The 19,832-nt window shown below is 37.8% G+C and overlaps 1 protein-coding gene and 1 pseudogene across 4 annotated transcripts in view; both read right to left on the reverse strand.

The window, feature by feature from the left end:
- LOC137239803 (phenoloxidase-activating factor 2-like) overlaps positions 1–3,694 on the reverse strand; it is a 27,872-nt pseudogene extending 24,178 nt beyond the window's left edge.
- LOC137239800 (amino acid transporter heavy chain SLC3A1-like) overlaps positions 3,482–19,832 on the reverse strand; it is a 323,462-nt gene continuing 307,111 nt past the window's right edge. For all 4 annotated transcript variants that reach the window (XM_067765481.1, XM_067765480.1, XM_067765482.1 and 1 more), the window contains 2 exons: positions 6,974–7,143; positions 3,482–5,096 (listed from right to left, as the gene is read on the reverse strand). In XM_067765481.1, coding sequence (XP_067621582.1) covers positions 3,686–5,096; positions 6,974–7,143 — 1,581 coding nt within the window. In that variant the 3' untranslated portion in view covers positions 3,482–3,685. The remainder of the gene's footprint in view (positions 5,097–6,973; positions 7,144–19,832) is intronic.

The raw sequence follows: 19,832 nt of genomic DNA on the forward strand, positions 1-19,832 counted from the left end.
ACATGCAGATCATCATTATTCATTAGTTGGTGCTTAACAGCCTAATCGATTTTGGCCCTTTCTGACTGACGCCAATTTGGAGCACCAAGGGAGTTCAAGTCTTCTTTCAACTGCCTCTCTCAACTCTTCTTCTGCTCCCGAACTGCGATGTTGATTGTAAAACTTTCTTGGCTGGAGCGTAACCGTCCATTCGCATAGCATGATCTAGCCAGCGAAAGTTTGGGGCTATTATTCGCACTATCCTCATATTTGTGCAAATATTATAAAGCTCATCATTCTACCTACTTTCGATACTCGCCGCATCATGGTTAGGACCATAAATCTTCCGGAAAACTTTCCTCTTGAACACTTCAAGAACCATCTCATCTTCTCTCTACACCGTCCATAATTCCGAGCTATACATTAGCACAGATTTGATGAGCGACTTGTAGAACGTTATTTATGTTCGTAAAGAGAGAACTTTAGTTTTCAATTTCCTATTCCTTGCAAAGTAGGAGTTATTGACGAGAGTCTTCTTTATTTGATGACAGCAATTATTGTGCCTAGTTCTCATTTACTGCTAGACTTTAGTTTAGGTTTTACCACCATAGTATAGTTTTGCTACAAAACTATGTCCTCCAGCATTAAGTCCAAGAAATCGCACAAAAGGGAGTCGCCTTGGCTGAAGCCTAGGTTGGTTTCGAATGACTCCAATAATTACGGACTGGTGATGTTGCTCAACTTCATTTGGAAGTCTTATTAATTTTACATGGAGCTCGAAGTGATACAAAGGAATTTCTCTCTGTCAAAGGCTGCTGTTAAGTCAAAAAATATATGGCGAGTGTCGGTTCTCTTATCATGAGCCTCCTATGATCTGGTCAGTAATACCATTACCAGGTCTGACGACGCACTGATAAAGACTAATCAGTTCCTTGACTTTGGGCTGCAATGTTTCGCACAGTACGCTGGACGGAACCCTATACGCGATATTAAGCAGAATGCGGGATAGTCTTATGCTTGGGCAGAGCACACTTTAATTCCAATCTGAAGGCAGCCTCTTATCCGACCATATTTCGCATAGCAGGTTGTGCCTACTCTTTTTTAACTTCTTCACAACCGTGTTTGATAGCCCGTCGTTTCCCGCCGCCTTGTTATTCTAAACGTGTTTTCCGTCACCGGCAATTAGGGTAGGGGGTTCGTCTTCTCTCTCGCTAGCTGACAACGAAGAGAAGTGCTCCCTCTACAACTTAAGCACACTATGTACGTCAGTTACCTGGTCGCCGTTATCAAAATTGCAGGGATCAGCGCCCGTCTCGAAATCTTACGTCATTATTTTTTGGTAGGTAGGAATAATCTATCAGCTACCATTTGAATAGACGTATATCTACTAAATATGCTTATTCTTCCTTCTTGTCGTCCGTACGCGGCGTGTTCCTGTAGCGTTCTTGTTATCCGAGGCAGCGCGGCATTCTTCATCGTGCTCGCGGAAACTTATGGTGTAAGCAGCGGTAGTAAGTAATGCGAGAGAGAAATATGCTCATACTGTTCGGCTGCATCGTCAGGTCGCAGAGAGCCGAGTGGAGTAATAATCATCTGCCTACTTGTACGTATTAGGTTGTAGTAGTACCATGCTATTTTCGAAAGTCATGCTGTGAATTCGTCAATCGATAGTTAGCCTCATGAAAAGGGAGAATAATTGTCTCCATTGTCTTCGCCACTGATTTCCCTGCAGGATAGTGACAGGTTGGAGACGTGCGTTATACATCTCTTTCGCACAAGAACTTTTTGGCACTTCGCTGCTGCAACAACAACAGCAACAGAACTTCTTTGGTTGTGATTTTAGAGAGTGCAAGATTGTCGTTAGGTACGAAGTGGTTAGGTGGTAAAGGCCTCCGTGGAAACTTCCCGCGGTTTCATTCGGCGACATGACTGTGTGAATACCGTCGGTGAATGCCGCGTGGGAGGCACATTCATCCAACTAGACAAATCCTAATGTGCAAAAGCCGTGTGCCAAGAAATCTGAGTCGTATTGTTAGGAGTCCTGTGCATCGGCAGGCAAAGGAATGATCAAACTCCTCTTCATTCCCATCCTGGCAGCTTCTGCAGTAGGACCGTGTTGCTATACGCCATCGGCGAACAAAAGGCGCAATAACATTGCGACCTGCGATGACGCCCATCAATACTCTTACATCAGATTTGTTTAGCATTATGTTGAAGCTTTTTCCTCTCTTGTCCATACATGGAATTTTGAACTTAACACCTCACAATCGTCTTGGTTGATTCTCAGCAAATTCAATGCCCGCATAGCGTACTAATCGATTACCCCATGGATATAAATCAGTGTTGGTATTTGTTGTGTATTGTGCCCCTCACTTATATCCATGGGGAGGGAGGCACCATACCGGGGATGGACATCTCCGTACGATATCCGATTTTATCAAATTACATTGGTTTCTAAAACAGGTCTGTCCTGGGAAATCCTAGTATAGTATAGTAGTATAGACTTTCTCCTTTAAGGCACTGTAAGAGTCGCGAACGAGGTAAGAATTACTCACCCGCAGAAGCATCGCGTACAGCCGAGCCCCGTTTTTGCGTAGCAAATTCATTCAGGCGTAAGGGCCAATACAATGATAGGGGCATTACTGTCTACATAGACGGCTGGAAATGGAAAAGAAATTTGCCGCTGGGCTGTACTTGGAGTATCTGTGGGTCATTTAGCAGATTAAGGCACTCTAGGGAGATTCATCAGCTTCGTACGATGCTCGAGTTTATCCAGTTGGATTCGAAAGCCCTGTAAAGCAGCCTAGCGTCAGCAAAGATTCAAAGTACGGAGCTGTTAAGCCTCCCTAGGGCACGTTCTTCTGCGAAACGATTCACATATGCTCCAAGTACAGCCCAGTGGCAGTTCTCCTTTCAATTTTTGAACCGTCTGTAACCACTGTAATATCCATATCATAGTCTAGGGCCTCTTCTCATTTCTCCCTCGACGAAAACCTTAGTAATTTATCTGTAAGTTAACAATTGGTTTTATGAAGTCCGTGTCAGACGTTAGATTACTTTAGCTAAGATTGTCTAAAGTTATAACAAAGGTTTTTAATTTAAAGAAATCTTGTAGTTATCGTTTGTTGGGTTTGAATTGGACTTCAAGGTTGACCAGGTGGGAGTTGTTACTTTTATTTGATTGATCAGATTTTACCACCAGCAAAGTGGTTGCAGCTCCTTCCATTTGATTGACCAGAGCTTCCCAGTACGAGCAGAGTGGTTACAGCTCCCGAGCTGCTCCTAACATTTGATTAATCAGACTTTGCAGACACCAGAAGAGTGGGATTTATTCTTGAGATACTCCTTCCATTTCATTTGCTTGCCTAAGTCTACAAGCTGCCTAATTTCCGAATTAAGCTCCCTTATTTAGGATTCTTGCGGTTAAAGTTGTTGCGCAGTTATTTTGTATGGTTGGTGAGAACTGTATGATCAATTTGGATTAAGTTGAAAGTCGTTGAGGTTTTTTTTGTAAATAAACTTAAATTTTTTATTTGGCCTATAGTCGTCAAGTCTTTGGCCACTACAACTATAAAAAATGTACGTATAAATTAAGAATTGTCACAAAATATATATGCTATAAGTAATCAGATCGCTATCATAAAAAACTAATTAAGCTTTCACCTTCTAGATGCATGCGATATGCCATGTCTTCGGGCTCGAACATTCATTTATCCAATTTGACAACAACTGTCTGCCATGGACCAATTGCGAACTCTGCGAAGTAAATCTTCTTTCCATGATCGTCGCCAAGCATTTTTACGCCACTAAAGTACAATGCTGTCATATCCATGGAAATATTTTTGTCACTGAAGTTCGATACCGAAACAAATGAGTTCCGACGTGGATACACACGCTCAACCACCAGAATATCTTTGCGATGACAATGTACCTCCGTATTAGATAAAACCATCTCCGGTTTACAAATGGCATTCTTATACAGCGATGGTGAACGATCACGCAGTTTGATCATATCCGTGACGATTTGAAAGTTTTTATAACTAAATTGTGCCGTATGCGGAAGCCAAGGTAAGGTTTTACTATTTGTAAATTGTTGTATTGTATTAAGAAATTCCATAGTGGATAGATGATGTAAATGCTTTGTTTCATTATGTTCACTTTCAGGATCAGCGATCGCTTCCAATGCGATCTCATCGCCATAGAAAATATTTGGTGTACCAGGCAACATGAGCTGCATAAGAATCGCAGCCAAAGTGACATTTAAATTTTGGCCATTACGTGTGAAGCGCTGACGATCAACACCACCAATCGACCAATGTAGCCATGTACCCTGATCGGTGGGTGCTAGTGAGCCACTAAGTATTACATTGATATGTTGTTCGAGCAGACTTGTATCATTCCATACATTCAAATGTACATCGATCAAATCGAGATGATGCAAAGCCAAAGGATGTAACTCAGCGCTCAGTGCATGAATAAAATTTTCATTAGCAATTAAAATACGATTTGGACCAAGCAATTGCTTCCATTCGTACAAGTTAGCCAACAAACGATCATCATCGACAAAGTTCTCCAAACCTTTTAAATAAAATCCATCGACACCCAACTGTAGCCACCTAAGTATTACAGCGCTGACTGCATTACCAGCTGTGGAGATGGAAAAATGTGATGTACTACGTTTGATAGGTGTTGTTCGCGTTGCCGTGTCAGTGTACTCAATGCTCTCAATGGACTCATTGTTTGATTGTGTTGACAGCGTTGCCACTAAAGCTGTTGCCGTTGTTGTGGCTTCGTCTAATTGATTAATAAACTCGCCAATGGGTAAATCCAGCAGCAATGAAATGTTACGTGTGCGTAATGCAGCCGATAATTGTTGCAGATCTTGCGTGTTACCTAAGACACTGGCTATTTCGTACATTGAAGTAGGTTGGTCAAAGTCGTCCGGGTAGTGTGTAGATGGAAATATTGAGTTAAGGCGTACAGCAGCTACACCCAGTGAAGATATGTAATCTACGCGTTGTGTAATGCCACGTAAATCGCCGATGCCATCATTGTTGGAGTCCTGAAAGCTGGCGGGAAAAATCTCGTAAAAGACGCTGCCGCGATACCAAGCCGTTCTGTGAAGTAAAGAGACATTTTAATGAAAGCTTTGATATTAAAAAGGAGTTGGAATTGTGAACTATTTATTAATTTAGGGGAGAGTCTCTTTATAAGTAATGAATCTTCAGTCGACTTATTTGGAAGCACACCTACATTGCCTTATATAGACGCAGCTATTAATCTAGGAGCAGTAAGTGACATAGGCCCTAGAAAGCTTCTAGTATTTGCCAATGGAACGGAGGTATTTTATAACATATATCCCTGTTTTTGATAAGATCTTAATTTGGTTGTTCGGCAAACTTCTAGTAATTCAATGAACTCCATCGGCCATTTCAATCTAACCTAAACTACGACATAAGCTCAAGCACTTCCTTTGCAGCTACGGAAAAAAGTGTGCAACGAGTTTGGGGAGAAACTTTGGAAAATGAAGTGAATTTTTATCTTATCAGAGATATGTTTATCAGGCTCCACACTCGAAGTTCGATACTTCAAGGCAAGGCGAATTCATTACAGGTGGTGTTATCCCATCAGCTGATTGCTTCATATAAAGCCTTGTACAACAAAATGTCAGTTAATCGAAATCTATGAAAATTTTCTTTTGACTTGACATTCATCTGCACAGCGAATTGATTGAATTCGCTTTGCCACCGCCTGGTATAGATTCGCCTTGCTTCAAGGTTTAAATTGGCATCACCGGGATGTAAGTAGAAGAATGGACCTCCAACACAATTTGTATTGGCAGGGTTAAATGAGTTAAACACATTCTTAAGGGCGACATCTTACGCTTTTCAAAATTATGAATTAATAGACGATCATCCTTAAAGCTGCTTCTTTCAACATCCTTACAGTTGCTCCTTGCAACATAACTGCTTCTCATATCTTATTCTGGCGTTTAACCTAACCCCGGAACTAAGAATGGTACCTACTGCTACATTTGCAAAACAAAGTATATTTTAGAAATGGTAAACTTACCATTGACCAGATTTTACAACGCCGCGAATCTTGGAAAAAAAACCGTGAAAAAAGAATTGACACGGATTACCCCTTCGTCCATTTTGAAAGGGCCTTTGACAGTGGAATATAGACAGCTCATGCCGCTGTGTCTAAATTTGGTTTACCGGCAAAACTTAAAGAGTTGTTTGTGACGCTGAGCAGTACCATCAGCCCAGTCAGAATTGGAAAGGACGAGGTTTCAGACAGGGTGACCTCCTGTCATGCGATTTCCTTCATTTGATGGTGGAGAAAATTATAAAAACGTGCAATTACTGGCGTATGCTGACGAAATTGGTATCAGCGGCCTAAATACCCGCGCCGAAAATTCTGCTTACTCGCTTACTCCATACTGGAAAAAGAAGCGAAGGAGATCGGTTTGAGGGTGAATGAGGACAAAACGAAATACCTGCTGTCATCAAGCAAAGGGTGAGCTCATTTCAGCCTCGGCAACCTCGCCACTGTTGACGGCAGCCATAATTTAGACTTCGTTTTTTTGGGAACAACATCAGCTTTCGAAAAGCGGAGAATCACTCTTTCCAAAAAATGCTACTTTGGAAATCGAAAACCATGCTTTACAAGTCACTCATCGTACGCGTTATTATGTAGAAGCATGAGACCATGACAGCATCAGATGAGGCGACTCTAGGAGTGTTCGAGAGAAGTTTTACGTACCACTAGATTCAATGATGGGCTAAACGAGCTTTACGCAGACATCAATATCGTTCAGCGAATTAACACGCACCGGCTACTTTGGTAAAGTCATATTATGCGAATGTAAGATGATGATCGGGCAAGAAAGTATTTTTATCGGAACCCGCATATAGAAGCACAGGAAGCGGGCGGCGAAGAATCACCTGGCGCGACTGATTAATTTATTTACTTACTTGTATCGGCTACTTACTTTGGATTACAAGTTTTAGGCAACGTAACAATCATGGCCACCACTATAGCGCACATCGCCAATAAACTGGACATGAAGACGAAGAAAGTGCATTTTCGTATCAACGGCCAGTTCCACGAGACAAAAGATGGTGTGTCGTTCGACAGCGTGCCATTAGGGCCATCTGAATCCTGTTAAATGGGAAAAAGGAGTACTGAATATTTTGATAAACACAAACGTATATACATGTCTACATAAATATGAAGCTAAGGTTCAGACTTCTAGCTTTTAGTAGTTCCAAAATTATCCCTAAAAAACGATCGAAACTTTTCCGAAGTTTTCCTTAAAACGGCAAGTAAATGATATCGAAAACACATCCGAAAAAGTTCCGAAGTCATTTCGCAATGAACATGTGCTTGATTCTTGAAGAATTGAGAAAATCTTTGAACCACCGAACTGCGTGTAAATAAAAAACAGGAACAGAAACTGAAACAAATCGTAAAAATTACATAAAATAGCAGTGTAATATGTAATTTGTTATCTCCAATACTGTCAAAAGAGCGCCGTGGTGTGATGGTAGCGTGCTGCGCCTACCACACCGAAGATCCTGGGTCAACGCCCCGGGAAAAGTAGCATCAACATTTTATAAACAAGTTTTTTTAATTAAAGAAAAATTTGTCTAAGCGGGCTCGCCCTTCGGCAGCGTTTGGAAAGCACTCCCATTTCTGCAATGAAAAGCTTCTCAGTGAAAACTCATCTGCCTTGCAGATGCCGTTCGGAGTCGGCATAAAAATAAGTAGGTCCCATCCCACCAATTTGTAGCGAAAATTAAAAAAGGAGCACAACGCAAAGAAGCTCGCCCTAAAATCTCTTCGGAGGTTATCGCGCCTAACAATTATTAATTTATTTAATACTGTCTAAGGAAAAACAAGCTTCCATATAAATTGAACGAAATTTTTGGGTTTACTCGACACGAAGCCGATGCTGATATATTCCATTATAGCAACAAGAAATTTCTTCGCCTGCACTCGACTCTATGAAAAAACATGGGAGCTATCTCTGAAAATGATATTCTGGACATTAAATACTGTTGTGAAGCCAATATGCTTCCTTAGTCTGGTGGTGGCCGAAGGCCACGCAAAGAACAGCAGTAGCAAAACTAACGGCGTAGTGGGTCCTATGAGAACGGAGTTAGTGGGAATACCTTAAAACACTTGCACTAAGACTTCTAAATAGCTCTAAGCTAAAGAGCGGAATCAGAACCGTGTATATAAAAGTAATAAGTAAATTCATGGGAAATATTGCAACTAAGTGATGCAACGGCCCCTGCTATCAGAATCTCACGGAATTTTGAGGTGCCTATTGTGGGCATAACACTTTAGGAAAAAGGAATCCATGTACTGGCTCTTCCAGAGGTTGTCGGAAACGGGAGCTGGCATCTATGAGCCGAAATCGAGACCGAATGAATTGTACCCCACTATACTTCAGACAGAAATCCATGCAAAGAAGTTTGCGTACAGAATAAAAATTAAATTAAACAAAATAAAATAACATAAAATAAAATAAAACAAACATAAAATAAAATAATATAAAACAAAACAAAATAAAATAAAATAAAATAAAACAAAATAAAATAAAATAAAATAAAACAAAATAAAATAAAATAAAACAAAATAAAATAAAATAAAATAAAATCAAATCAAATAAAAGAAAATAAAATTAAATTAAATTAAAAAAATAAAATAAAATAAAACAAAATAAAATAAAAGTAAACTAAAAAAAAATAATATAAAATAAAATAAAATAAATAAAATTAAAAACCCCTGTGGGGTTAACAGATCCCCCATGGGGCGCGTCCCCTGTTGGCAGATATGGGAAAGCCCGGCAAATATGCCAGGTAGATGGGAAATCAAATACCACCCGCGGACCAAAACTTGATAATGCAGTGAAAAGGGTTCTCTCTTTCCGTGCCTGGCGAGCACGAATTTCACAGCCAACCCCTTATGGGCCAACTACCCATACGGGAGAAAAATGGTTCCTAATATACACATGGAAGCCTCGGACGAGCATCGCAATAGTCACGGGCGATGCGGGACACGATTGCCTGACCAACTAATTGACGAGCCAGGAATAATCACTATTCATAACCCGTTTCTGGCTGTTTTACCGCGTCATTCGGTAACCCCAAGAGCGGCTTCACCTAAGCAACGCATGAAATGGACCAAAAAAATGAATGAGCACAACATGCGAAGCTACTACATAATTAGTAAAGACGAAACAAGCAAAAGTCGATACCGAACGAAATACACGAAGCTTTTCAAAAGGCTTTCCCAGATGTTAAGGTTGCAGTTCAAAGGATAGGCGATCAACGAAGTGCAATAGTAAGAAATAAATATATGTATATCTATTAGGAGGCTGAATGAACTTAAACAAGAAGCGATGAATGAATTAACTATAGAGGCAGCAGCCATCAGGCCACAAGAAAATGCCATAGTTAACAATACGATCGAAAATATAGACACGGAGGAATCAAACTAAGTGGAAGCCCTCCTTAATGTTATTGTTGAAAGTGAGAGCACGAAAATATTAAAAATTGAGTTCCAAAGCGCTCTGCTAGAGTTTTATGGTACGGACCCACTACTACGACCAATTTTACCCAGGCAGAAAGCCAAAAAGAACTTGGCAATTGCTGTTGTATGCATGAACACCGAAATCCTTCCAGCGTACATACAACAAAATGCAAACTCATTTGAAGAACTTCAGACTGCAATATATGCAGCTGCAGCAGCAATAATTCGTTCCACTGGCGGCAGGCTAGTCCGCCGACAAACTTACGGTAAGCCTAAGTCCTACACCCAACCTTAGAAACACAAGCTGCTTAATCAAATAAAAACTAAGGGCTGACCTCGGTCGACTTACGCAATACATAAAGAGAAATCACTCTAGAAAAGTTCTGCAATGGCTTGAAGCTTTCAAAGTCGAGTATAAAAGGCACTCCAGACAAGATCCACCAATTGACACAATGGGGCAATACTTAAACACACTACGACAAAAACTAGCCGTTAAATCAAGCCGCCTGCGAAGATATCTACTCTCAGAAAAGAGGAGGACGGAAAACACGTCCTTTCAAAATAATGAGATATTATTCACAGGAAACTTAGAAAAACCGATGAAACCGATACCTTGAGAAACTTCAACTCACCGAAAAACGACGAGCGATACAGAAGCCTGTTATTTTATCGACAAGCTCTATAGTTAGGAAATTCTTAAGTATACGCTAATCTACGATGATTTATATACATTTAATAACCTGATACATATGTAATTATTTATAGAAAATCTTACCAATATCTGTATAACCAAACCAATGTAATTAATGTAAACCCCCAAAGGAGAAAATTTAAAATAAAAAAATATAAAATTAACAAAAATAAAATTAAACTAAATTAAATAAAACAAAAAAATTAAGTAAAATAAAACACAAAATAAAATAAAATAAAATAAAAAATAAAAAATTGAATTAAATAAAATAAACTAAAATAAAACAAAATAAAATAAAATAAATAAAATTAACAAAAATCAAATTAAATAAAATTAAATAAAAAAAAAATTAAGTAAAATAAAACAAAACAAAACAAAATAAAATTAAACAAAATAAAATTTAATTAAATAAAAAGTAATATAAAATGAAATAAAATAAAATAAAATAAAATAAAATAACATGAAATAAAATAAAATTAAATAAAATAAAATAAAATAAAATAAATAAAAATAAAATAAAATAAAATAACATGAAATAAAATAAAATGAAATAAAATAAATAAAATTAACAAAAACAAAATTAAATTAAATTGAATAAAACAAAAAAATTAAGTACAATAAAACACAAAATAAAATAAACTTAAATAAAAAATAAAAAAAAGTAATATAAAATGAAATAAAATAAAATAAAATAAGATAAAACAAAATAAATTAGAATAGAATAAAATAGAATAATATAAAATAAAATAAAGCAAAATAAAATAAAATAAATCAAAATAAAAAAATAAAATAAAATTAATAAAACAAAATAAAATAAGATAAAATAAAACATAATAAAATAAAATAGAATAGAATAAAATACTATAGTAAAATATAAAATTACATTAAATGAAAGAAAATAAAATAAAATAAGATGAAATAAAATAAAATGAAAGAAAACAAAATCGAATCAAATAAAATATAATTTATAATATAAAATTTATTAATAGAAAAATATAAATAAAATAAAATGTAATAAAATTAAATAAAATGAAACAAAATAAAATAAAATTTAAAATAATAAAATAAAATCATCTGAAATAAGAAAGAAAAGCAGGAGAGAAGAGGATAATAAAGTAAGAATAAAAAAAGAAAAGAAAGAAAAGGAAACAAAAAATTTAAAAATAAGAATGAAAGGTGGAGGAATCAAAGGACAGGAAAGGAGAGGAGACAAAAGGAAAGTAAACAAAGTCAAGAAAAGAAAAGAAAGGAAAAGAAAAGAAAAGAAAAGAAAAGAGAGGAAAAGAAAAGAAAAATAGGGAAAAGTAAATGAAAAATAAGGAACCGTCTGTATTGGTTGGATCTCAACAACAGGGCGAGCTCTAGTAATAATAATTCCAAGATAAAAAACAATAAAAGAATTTTGCGAACCCAGCACTGTATTAAACATTTCTTCTTTTGCTTGTGTTTGTGTTTGCACATAAACCCCAAACTGAATAGCCCCCTCCCGCCATAATCAAATCTACCCACACTAAAAACGGCACTGCATTACCAAACTATCCCCGCGATTTGTATTCCTGACTTTAGTTCAATTATCAATGCCATAATAAATCTAACGATTTTTATACTCAGTTGAGCAGAGCTCACAGAGTATATTAAGTTTGATTGGATAACGGTTGGTTGTACATATATAAAGGAATCGAGATAGATATAGACTTCCATATATCAAAATAATCAGGATCGAAAAAAAATTTGATTGAGCCATGTCCGTCCGTCCGTCCGTCCGTTAACACGATAACTTGAGTAAATTTTGAGGTATCTTGATGAAATTTGGTATGTAGGTTCCTGAGCACTCATCTCAGATCGCTATTTAAAATGAACGATATCGGACTATAACCACGCCCACTTTTTCGATATCGAAAATTTCGAAAAACCGAAAAAGTGCGATAATTCATTACAAAAGACCGATAAAGCGACGAAACTTGGTAGATGAGTTGAACTTGTGACGCAAAATAGAAAATTAGTAAAATTTTGGACAATGGGCGTGGCACCGCCCACTTTTAAAAGAAGGTAATTTAAAATTTTGTAAGCTGTAATTTGGCAGTCGTTGAAGATATCATGATGAAATTTGGCAGGAACGTTACCCTTATTACTATATGTACGCTTAATAAAAATTAGCAAAATCGGAGAAGGACCACGCCCACTTTTAAAAAAAAATTTTTTTTAAAGCAAAATTTTAACAAAAAATTTAATATCTTTACAGTATATAAGTAAATTATGTCAAGATTCAACTCCAGTAATGATATGGTGCAACAAAATACAAAAATAAAAGAAAATTAAAAAATGGGCGTGGCTCCGCCCTTTTTCATTTAATTTGTCTAGGATACTTTTAACGCCATAAGTCGAACAAAAATTAACCAATCCTTTTGAAATTTGGTAGGGGCATAGTTTTTATGGCGTTAACTGTTTTCTGTGAAAATGGGCGAAATCGGTTGATGTCACGCCCAGTTTTTATACACAGTCGTCCGTCTGTCATTCCGCATAGTCGTTAACACGATAACTTGAGCAAAAATCGATATATCTTTACTAAACTCAGTTCATGTACTTATCTGAACTCACTTTATCTTGGTATGAAAAATGAACGAAATCCGACTATGACCACGCCCACTTTTTCGATGTCGAAAATTACGGAAAATGAAAAAAATGCCATAATTCTATACCAAATACGAAAAAAGGGATGAAATATGGTAAGGTAATTGGATTGTTTTATTGACGCAAAATATAACTTTAGAAAAAACTTTATAAAATGGTTGTGACACCTACCATATTAAGTAGAAGAAAATGAAAAAGTTCTGCAGGGCGAAATAAAAAACCCTTAAAATCTTGGCAGGTATTACATATATAAATAAATTAGCGGTATCCAACAGATGATGTTCTGGGTCACCCTGGTCAACATTTTGGTCGATATCTGGAAAACGCCTTCACATATACAACTACCATCACTCCCTTTTAAAACTCTCATTAATACCTTTAATTTGATACCCATATCGTACAAACTCATTCTAGAGTCACCCCTGGTCCAGCTTTATGGCGATATTTCGAAAAGGCGAACACCTATAGAACGAAGGCCCACTCCCTTTTAAAAATACTCTTTAACACCTTTCATTTGATACCCATATCGTACAAACAAAGTCTAGAGTCACCCCTGGTCCAGAAAGGCCCACTCCCTCTTAAAATACTCATTAACTCCTTTCGTTTGATACCCATATTGCACAAACGAATTCTAGAGTCACCCCTGGCCCACCTTTATGGCGATATCTCGAAACGGCGTCCACCTATGGAACTAAGGATTACTCCCTTTTAAAATACTCATTAACACCTTTCATTTGATACCCATATCGTTCAAACGCATTCTAGAGTCACACCTGGTCCATCTTTATGGCGATATCTCGAAAAGGCGTCCACCTATAGAACTAAGGCTCACTCCCTCTTAAAATACTCATTAACTCCTTTCGTTTGATACCCATATTGCACAAACGAATTCTAGAGTCACCCCTGGTCGACCTTTATGGCGATATCTCGAAAAGGGGTCCACTTATAGAACTAAGCCCCACGCCCTTTTAAAATAATCTTTAACACCTTTCATTTGATACCCATATCATACAAACAAATTCTAAAGTCAACCCTGGTCCACCTTTATGGCGATATCTCGAAAAGGCGAACAGCTATAAAATGAAGGCACACTCCCTTTTAAAAATACTCATTAACACCTTTCATTTGATACCCATATCGTACAAACAAAGTCTAGAGTCACCCCTGGTCCACCTTTATTGCGATACCTCGAAAATGCGTCCACCTATATAACTAAGGCCCACTCCCTCTTAAAATACTCATTAACTCCTTTCGTTTGATACCCATATTGCACAAACGAATTCCAGAGTCACCCCTGGCCCACCTTTATGGCGATATCTCGAAACGGCGTCCACCTATAGAACTAAGGCCCACTCCCTTTTACAATACTCATTAACACCTTTCGTTTGATACCCCTATTGTGCAAACAAATTCTAGGGTCACCCCTGCTCCACCTTTATGGCGATATCTCGAAACGGCGTCCACCTATGGAACTAAGGATTACTCCCTTTTAAAATACTCATTAACACCTTTCATTTGATACCCATATCGTTCAAACGCATTCTAGAGTCACACCTGGTCCATCTTTATGGCGATATCTCGAAAAGGCGTCCACCTATAGAACTAAGGCCCACTCCCTCTTAAAATACTCATTAACTCCTTTCGTTTGATACCCATATTGCACAAACGAATTCTAGAGTCACCCCTGGCCCACCTTTATGGCGATATCTCGAAACGGCGTCCACCTATGGAACTAAGGATTACTCCCTTTTAAAATACTCATTAACACCTTTCATTTGATATTCATATCGTACAAACGCATTCTAGAGTCAACCCTGATCCACCTTTATGGCTATATCCCTAAATGGCGTCCACCTATAGAACTATGGCCCACTCCCTCATAAAATACTCTTTAATGCCTTTCATTTGATACACATGTCATACAAACACATTCCAGGGTTTCCCTCGGTTCATTTTCCTACATGGTTATTTTCCCTTATGTTGTCACCATAGCTCTCAACTGAGTATGTAATGTTCGGTTACACCCGAACTTAACCTTCCTTACTTGTTTTAATTGCACCCAAAAGCCGCCAATTGCCAAATTCAAAAATTATAAATAAGTGATTGGAACACGAGCGTAACCAATTTACGATTTCAATAAAAGCTTAATGGCCTCCTAATTTGTATATATATAAATATAATTTCATAAATGACAATTAAATAACTTTGTAAAATTACTTTTCTTTGCTTTACTTGCCGCATTCATGAACAAAGTAATATTATATGATTTTTGTTACGGATATATGAGCCGTTTATTTTGAAAGTAGTATAAGTCATTTCCAACTCGTGGTCTTAAATGCATTGTTATTTTTGAACGAATGCATATATAGATGGTTCTACAATTATAAAATAATAATAAGAATTGCATCTTTTGGATATTGGACTCTAACAAACTGGAGGCGAGGAGAGATACAAACAAATTATCACTGAACCTAAACGACATGAAATGACTTATGCCACTTTCAAAATAAACGGCTCATATTTACATATACACATTTGTGTATTTAAAATAGATACATACATATTTATTATCATATTGCAATTCGATTTCACTGGCGGCCGCCGTGGTGTGATGATAGCGTGCTCCGCCTACCACACCGATGATCCTGGGTTCACGCCCCGGAAAAGCAACATCAAAAACTTTCGAAACAAGTTTTTTCAATTAGAAGAAACTATTTCTAAGCGGGGTCGCCCCTAGGTAGTGTTTGGCAAGCACTCCGAGTGTATTTATGCCATGAAAAGCTCTCAGTGAAAACTCATCTGTCTTGCAGATGCCGTTCGGAGTCGGCATTAAACAAGTAGGTCCCATCCCGCCAATTTTTAGGATAAAAAATAGGAGCACGACGCAAATTGGAAGAGAAGCTCGGCCTTAGATCTCTTTGGAGGTTATCGCGCCTTACATTTATTTTTATTTCATTCGATTTCACTTAACAATTAAAAGCGCAAACATTTCACTTTAGCTTTTGTGTCATCACTTTCAATAATATCGAGTCATAGCTCATAATTTCAGATTCTATTGTATATAACAGTAACAATGTGTATAATGTAAATATGTTTGCAAAAGTATGTAGGTATATAATGATTGTCACGTAATTATGACAAGTTTGTTTTTGTTAAAGTAACGTGGGTGCCATATGTACATATGTACCTACAATTTATTGGTTGATATGTTCACTTTAGTAATTATCGGGTTAAGCATTTGACTGAGACGTTAATTTTGTAGATAGCATTACTCTCAAGGTACATAGTTTACTATAAATCGGTACACGCTCTCCCCAAACACTTCGTCCAAGGCCGTCAGCAGCTGAAACAGGTCGTTTGCCTCAGCTAACTTCGGTACCTGGTCACTGGAATATCGAGAGTAACGAGAAGGCAGACGAACTTGCAAGGCAGATGCACTGTTGAATGCTGCGGAAGCGGTCGAGGTGCATCATCCACTTACATTAATCAAAAGAAACTTACATCTGCAATGTATTCAAGGAGCTAGCAGCCTCCAACTGGTACTGCTCGGACACCTGAAGAATAACCAAGAAAACCTGAATTACGATACAGCGTAGCAGAGGACCTACTAAATAGGTCAAGGAAAGAAATATTTAGGATGACTGCCACAAACACGGGACACTGGCAAATTGGCATGTATGCTGAGAAAATGGGAGTCCAGCATTTGCAGGAGCTGCGGCGAGGAGGGCAGCAAAGAAACAGTGGCGCACTATCTTTGTGAATGCCCAGCTCTAGCACACACTAGGTTTCAAACTATGGGCAGTTATATACTACCGGAACTTAAAGAAGTACCTAAATGCTCTGTAAAAGATATAAGCGAGTTCATGATCCGCACCAAATGATTCGAACGGAGTACCGACTAACCACACTAAAACAGCAGCGATTGGTTCAAAGAGAAATTTGCATCAAAATGACGCTCTGTGCGCTACTTCGGCTCGGATCTTGGGTATACGGGTCGCACAGTAACTGGTTGGTTACGCTATCTTTTGCAAAAGATTTTGCTAGGGCCACTTCAACCTAACTTAACCTAGTTGGTGCTTAGCCGTTTACACAGTTTTGGTTTAACACCACAAATTGAAGCTCTATGAGGCCCTAATTTAAATGGGTGAAATTTTATTATACCAAGAAAACAGCAATTCCAGACAATTACTAATGGGTTTAATCTGCTCGAATTCAGCGGTGCCCGCAACATGTTCGCCAGCTCCACGTATAAACATAAAGAGATTAATCAGGATAAACGGCTGTCAACCGATCGAAAAAGACACAACCAGATCGCCCAAGTTGCGATATGTGGACGGCAACCTGCAATGTATCATATGTTCGCCCGATTCGAGGTTCCTACATAGAGCTGAGGCCTTCAACGATTCGATTGTTTGTTTCGTTGGAGCACGCGTAGCCGACACCGAAAAATTATTGGAATTGAAGCAATTGTTTTGTAAGGAATTGCGAAAAAAGGACCCTGCCTGCAGACCGTATTGAAATCGAATGCAACAAGAGGAAGTGTATGAATGCTGCTGTAAGTTCAAGAAGGAAGCGAAACGTATTTTCAAAAAGAATAAAAGTAGACGCAAAAAGACGTAAGTGGGATGAGTTAGAGCTACAAATCCGGCCGGTGACCTGGTAAAAGCCCTTAATGTGCTAACAACGAATCCTAACATAAATAAAATGAATTCTTTTTTGTTTACATTTAACCGTTTCTTTGTTTTGGTTTTCTTTTTTATTTTGATTTCATATTTTTGGTTATTTTTCGCCTTTTCCGCTGCTCCTCACCACGCATACAATCAGAAAAGCTTCGCTGTGTTTTCATTTCGTCTTTAGACACTGTTTACAGTTAGTTTCCTCCACTAAAAAGCGTACTCTTTGTGGATCGTATTTTCATCCACTTATGAAGAAGAAAATGTAAAAGAGAGCGCTTATTTCGTCAGACTCAATGCCGCAAGTACATATGTACATATCTACACATTTTAAGCAAAAAAGATACTAATGACCTCGTCAGAATCGATTTTCTCATGTTCATGAGTTTTGTTGCAGGTGGGTGCGAAATTGTCACAATCGCGCAAGATTTTGCGTTTATCGCTGTTTACATACAAACTTTTTTGTTCCTGAAACTCGTTCGTTTGTGATGAGCGTGTGACGAGGGCATATTTTGTCTCCTATTCACTTGTTAAAATTGAGTTTTTAATTGTGAAAAACGTTGGAAAAAGTAGCAATGAGTGTGAAAAATAGTTCACTTGCAAAGCGTGAAAGCGAAAGACTTAAGTTGAGGAGATTCAAGGGGATACAAGGGGTTGATAAGCACAATACAAAGCTTTATAGCTTCAAAGCTTCCGCAACCCAATTGTCAACCTCACCTGTGCGAAGGGAATCCTGAATCAAATATGAATGAATCATGCACATATTAAGCAGGCAAGGCTCTGGCGACCCCAAGTTCCTCATGGAAGTACGATGTGGGGAGGGCGGGATGGCCTAAATGGTTTAATGTGGTCATATTAAGCGTTCCCGAGATGGTCGGACTAGTGCCTTAATAGTGCTTTGTTACCGGAAGGTACCGGATCTATATCCGGCAAAGGACCATCAACCTAGGGGAGTGACTTTATCGTTAATACAACAAGAACTCAGAGCCAAAACAAATTTCATGTCAGATAGCAATGCAAACACATACAATCTACTCATCTGTCAGCCGTTGATGCTACATCAAAAATCGTATGTTTTGGGCCTAGCAAAGATCATAATTTAACATAGATAGCAGATTTGTATACCTTCCTTCAAATGAAATGGTATATTAACTTTGGCACGAATCTCAAAATTGTAAGTCCTTAAAGGAAAATAGATAGACCCACCATTAAGTATCCCGAAATAATCAGAGCTGAGTAGATTTAGCCATGTCCGTCTGTCTGTTTGTATGCAAACTAGTCCCTCAATTTTTGGGATATTTTGATAAAATTTGGTAAGCGGGTGTATTTAGGTGTCCGATTAGACATTTTTCAGAACCGGCTGGATCGGACCACTATAGCTTATATCCTCTATACAACCGATTTTTCAGAAAAAGAGGATTTTTGTCATATCTTTCTCAATTTATCAGATTGAAGCTTCAAACGTCACCATATGCTTTCGTATATTGCACATATTGTTGTCTGAAAAATGGTTGAGATCGGTCTATATATAGTATATATCCCCCACAACCGAATGTTCAGATAAGAAACTTTTCGCAATATCTGCCCCATTTTAACAGCTAGAAGCTTCAAATTTCACCAAATGCATACGTATATAGCATATATTGTTGTATGAAAAAATCATAGAGATCGGTGGTATATATATTATATACCCATTTAACTGTCATTTGTGCCCCTTTTTTGCGGCTAGAAGCTTCAAATTTCATCAAGTACTTACGTTTACGTCATATATTGTTGAAATACGTGACTCGTAGTCATTAATTTTTACATGCAGACCACAAAAAACGTGAAACTTTGCATCCTCACACAAAGTACCTACCTATTTATACCTTTCATGAAAATGAAATGGTATATTAATTTCGTCACGAAACCGAAAATTGTAAGTCCTTAAAGGAAAATAGATATACCCACCATTAAGTATACCGAAATAATCAGGTTGAAGAGCTGAGTTGATTTAGCCATGTCCGTCTGTCCGTCTGTCTGTTTGTATGCAAACTAGTCCCTCAATTTTTGAGATATCTTGATAAAATTTGGTGAGCGGGTGTATTTAGGTGTCCGATTAGACATTTGTCGGAACCGACCGGATCGGACCACTATAGCATATATCCTCCATACAACCGATTTTTCAGAAAAAGAGGATTTTTGTAATATCTTACCCAATTTAACAGATTGAAGCTTCAAACTTCACCATGTACTTTCGTATATTGCACATATTGTTGCCTGAAAAAATTTATGAGATCGGTCGCATATATAGTATATATCCCCCACAACCGATT

Source organism: Eurosta solidaginis, chromosome 2, assembly GCF_040869045.1.
Source record: "Eurosta solidaginis isolate ZX-2024a chromosome 2, ASM4086904v1, whole genome shotgun sequence".
NCBI lineage: Eukaryota > Metazoa > Arthropoda > Insecta > Diptera > Tephritidae > Eurosta > Eurosta solidaginis.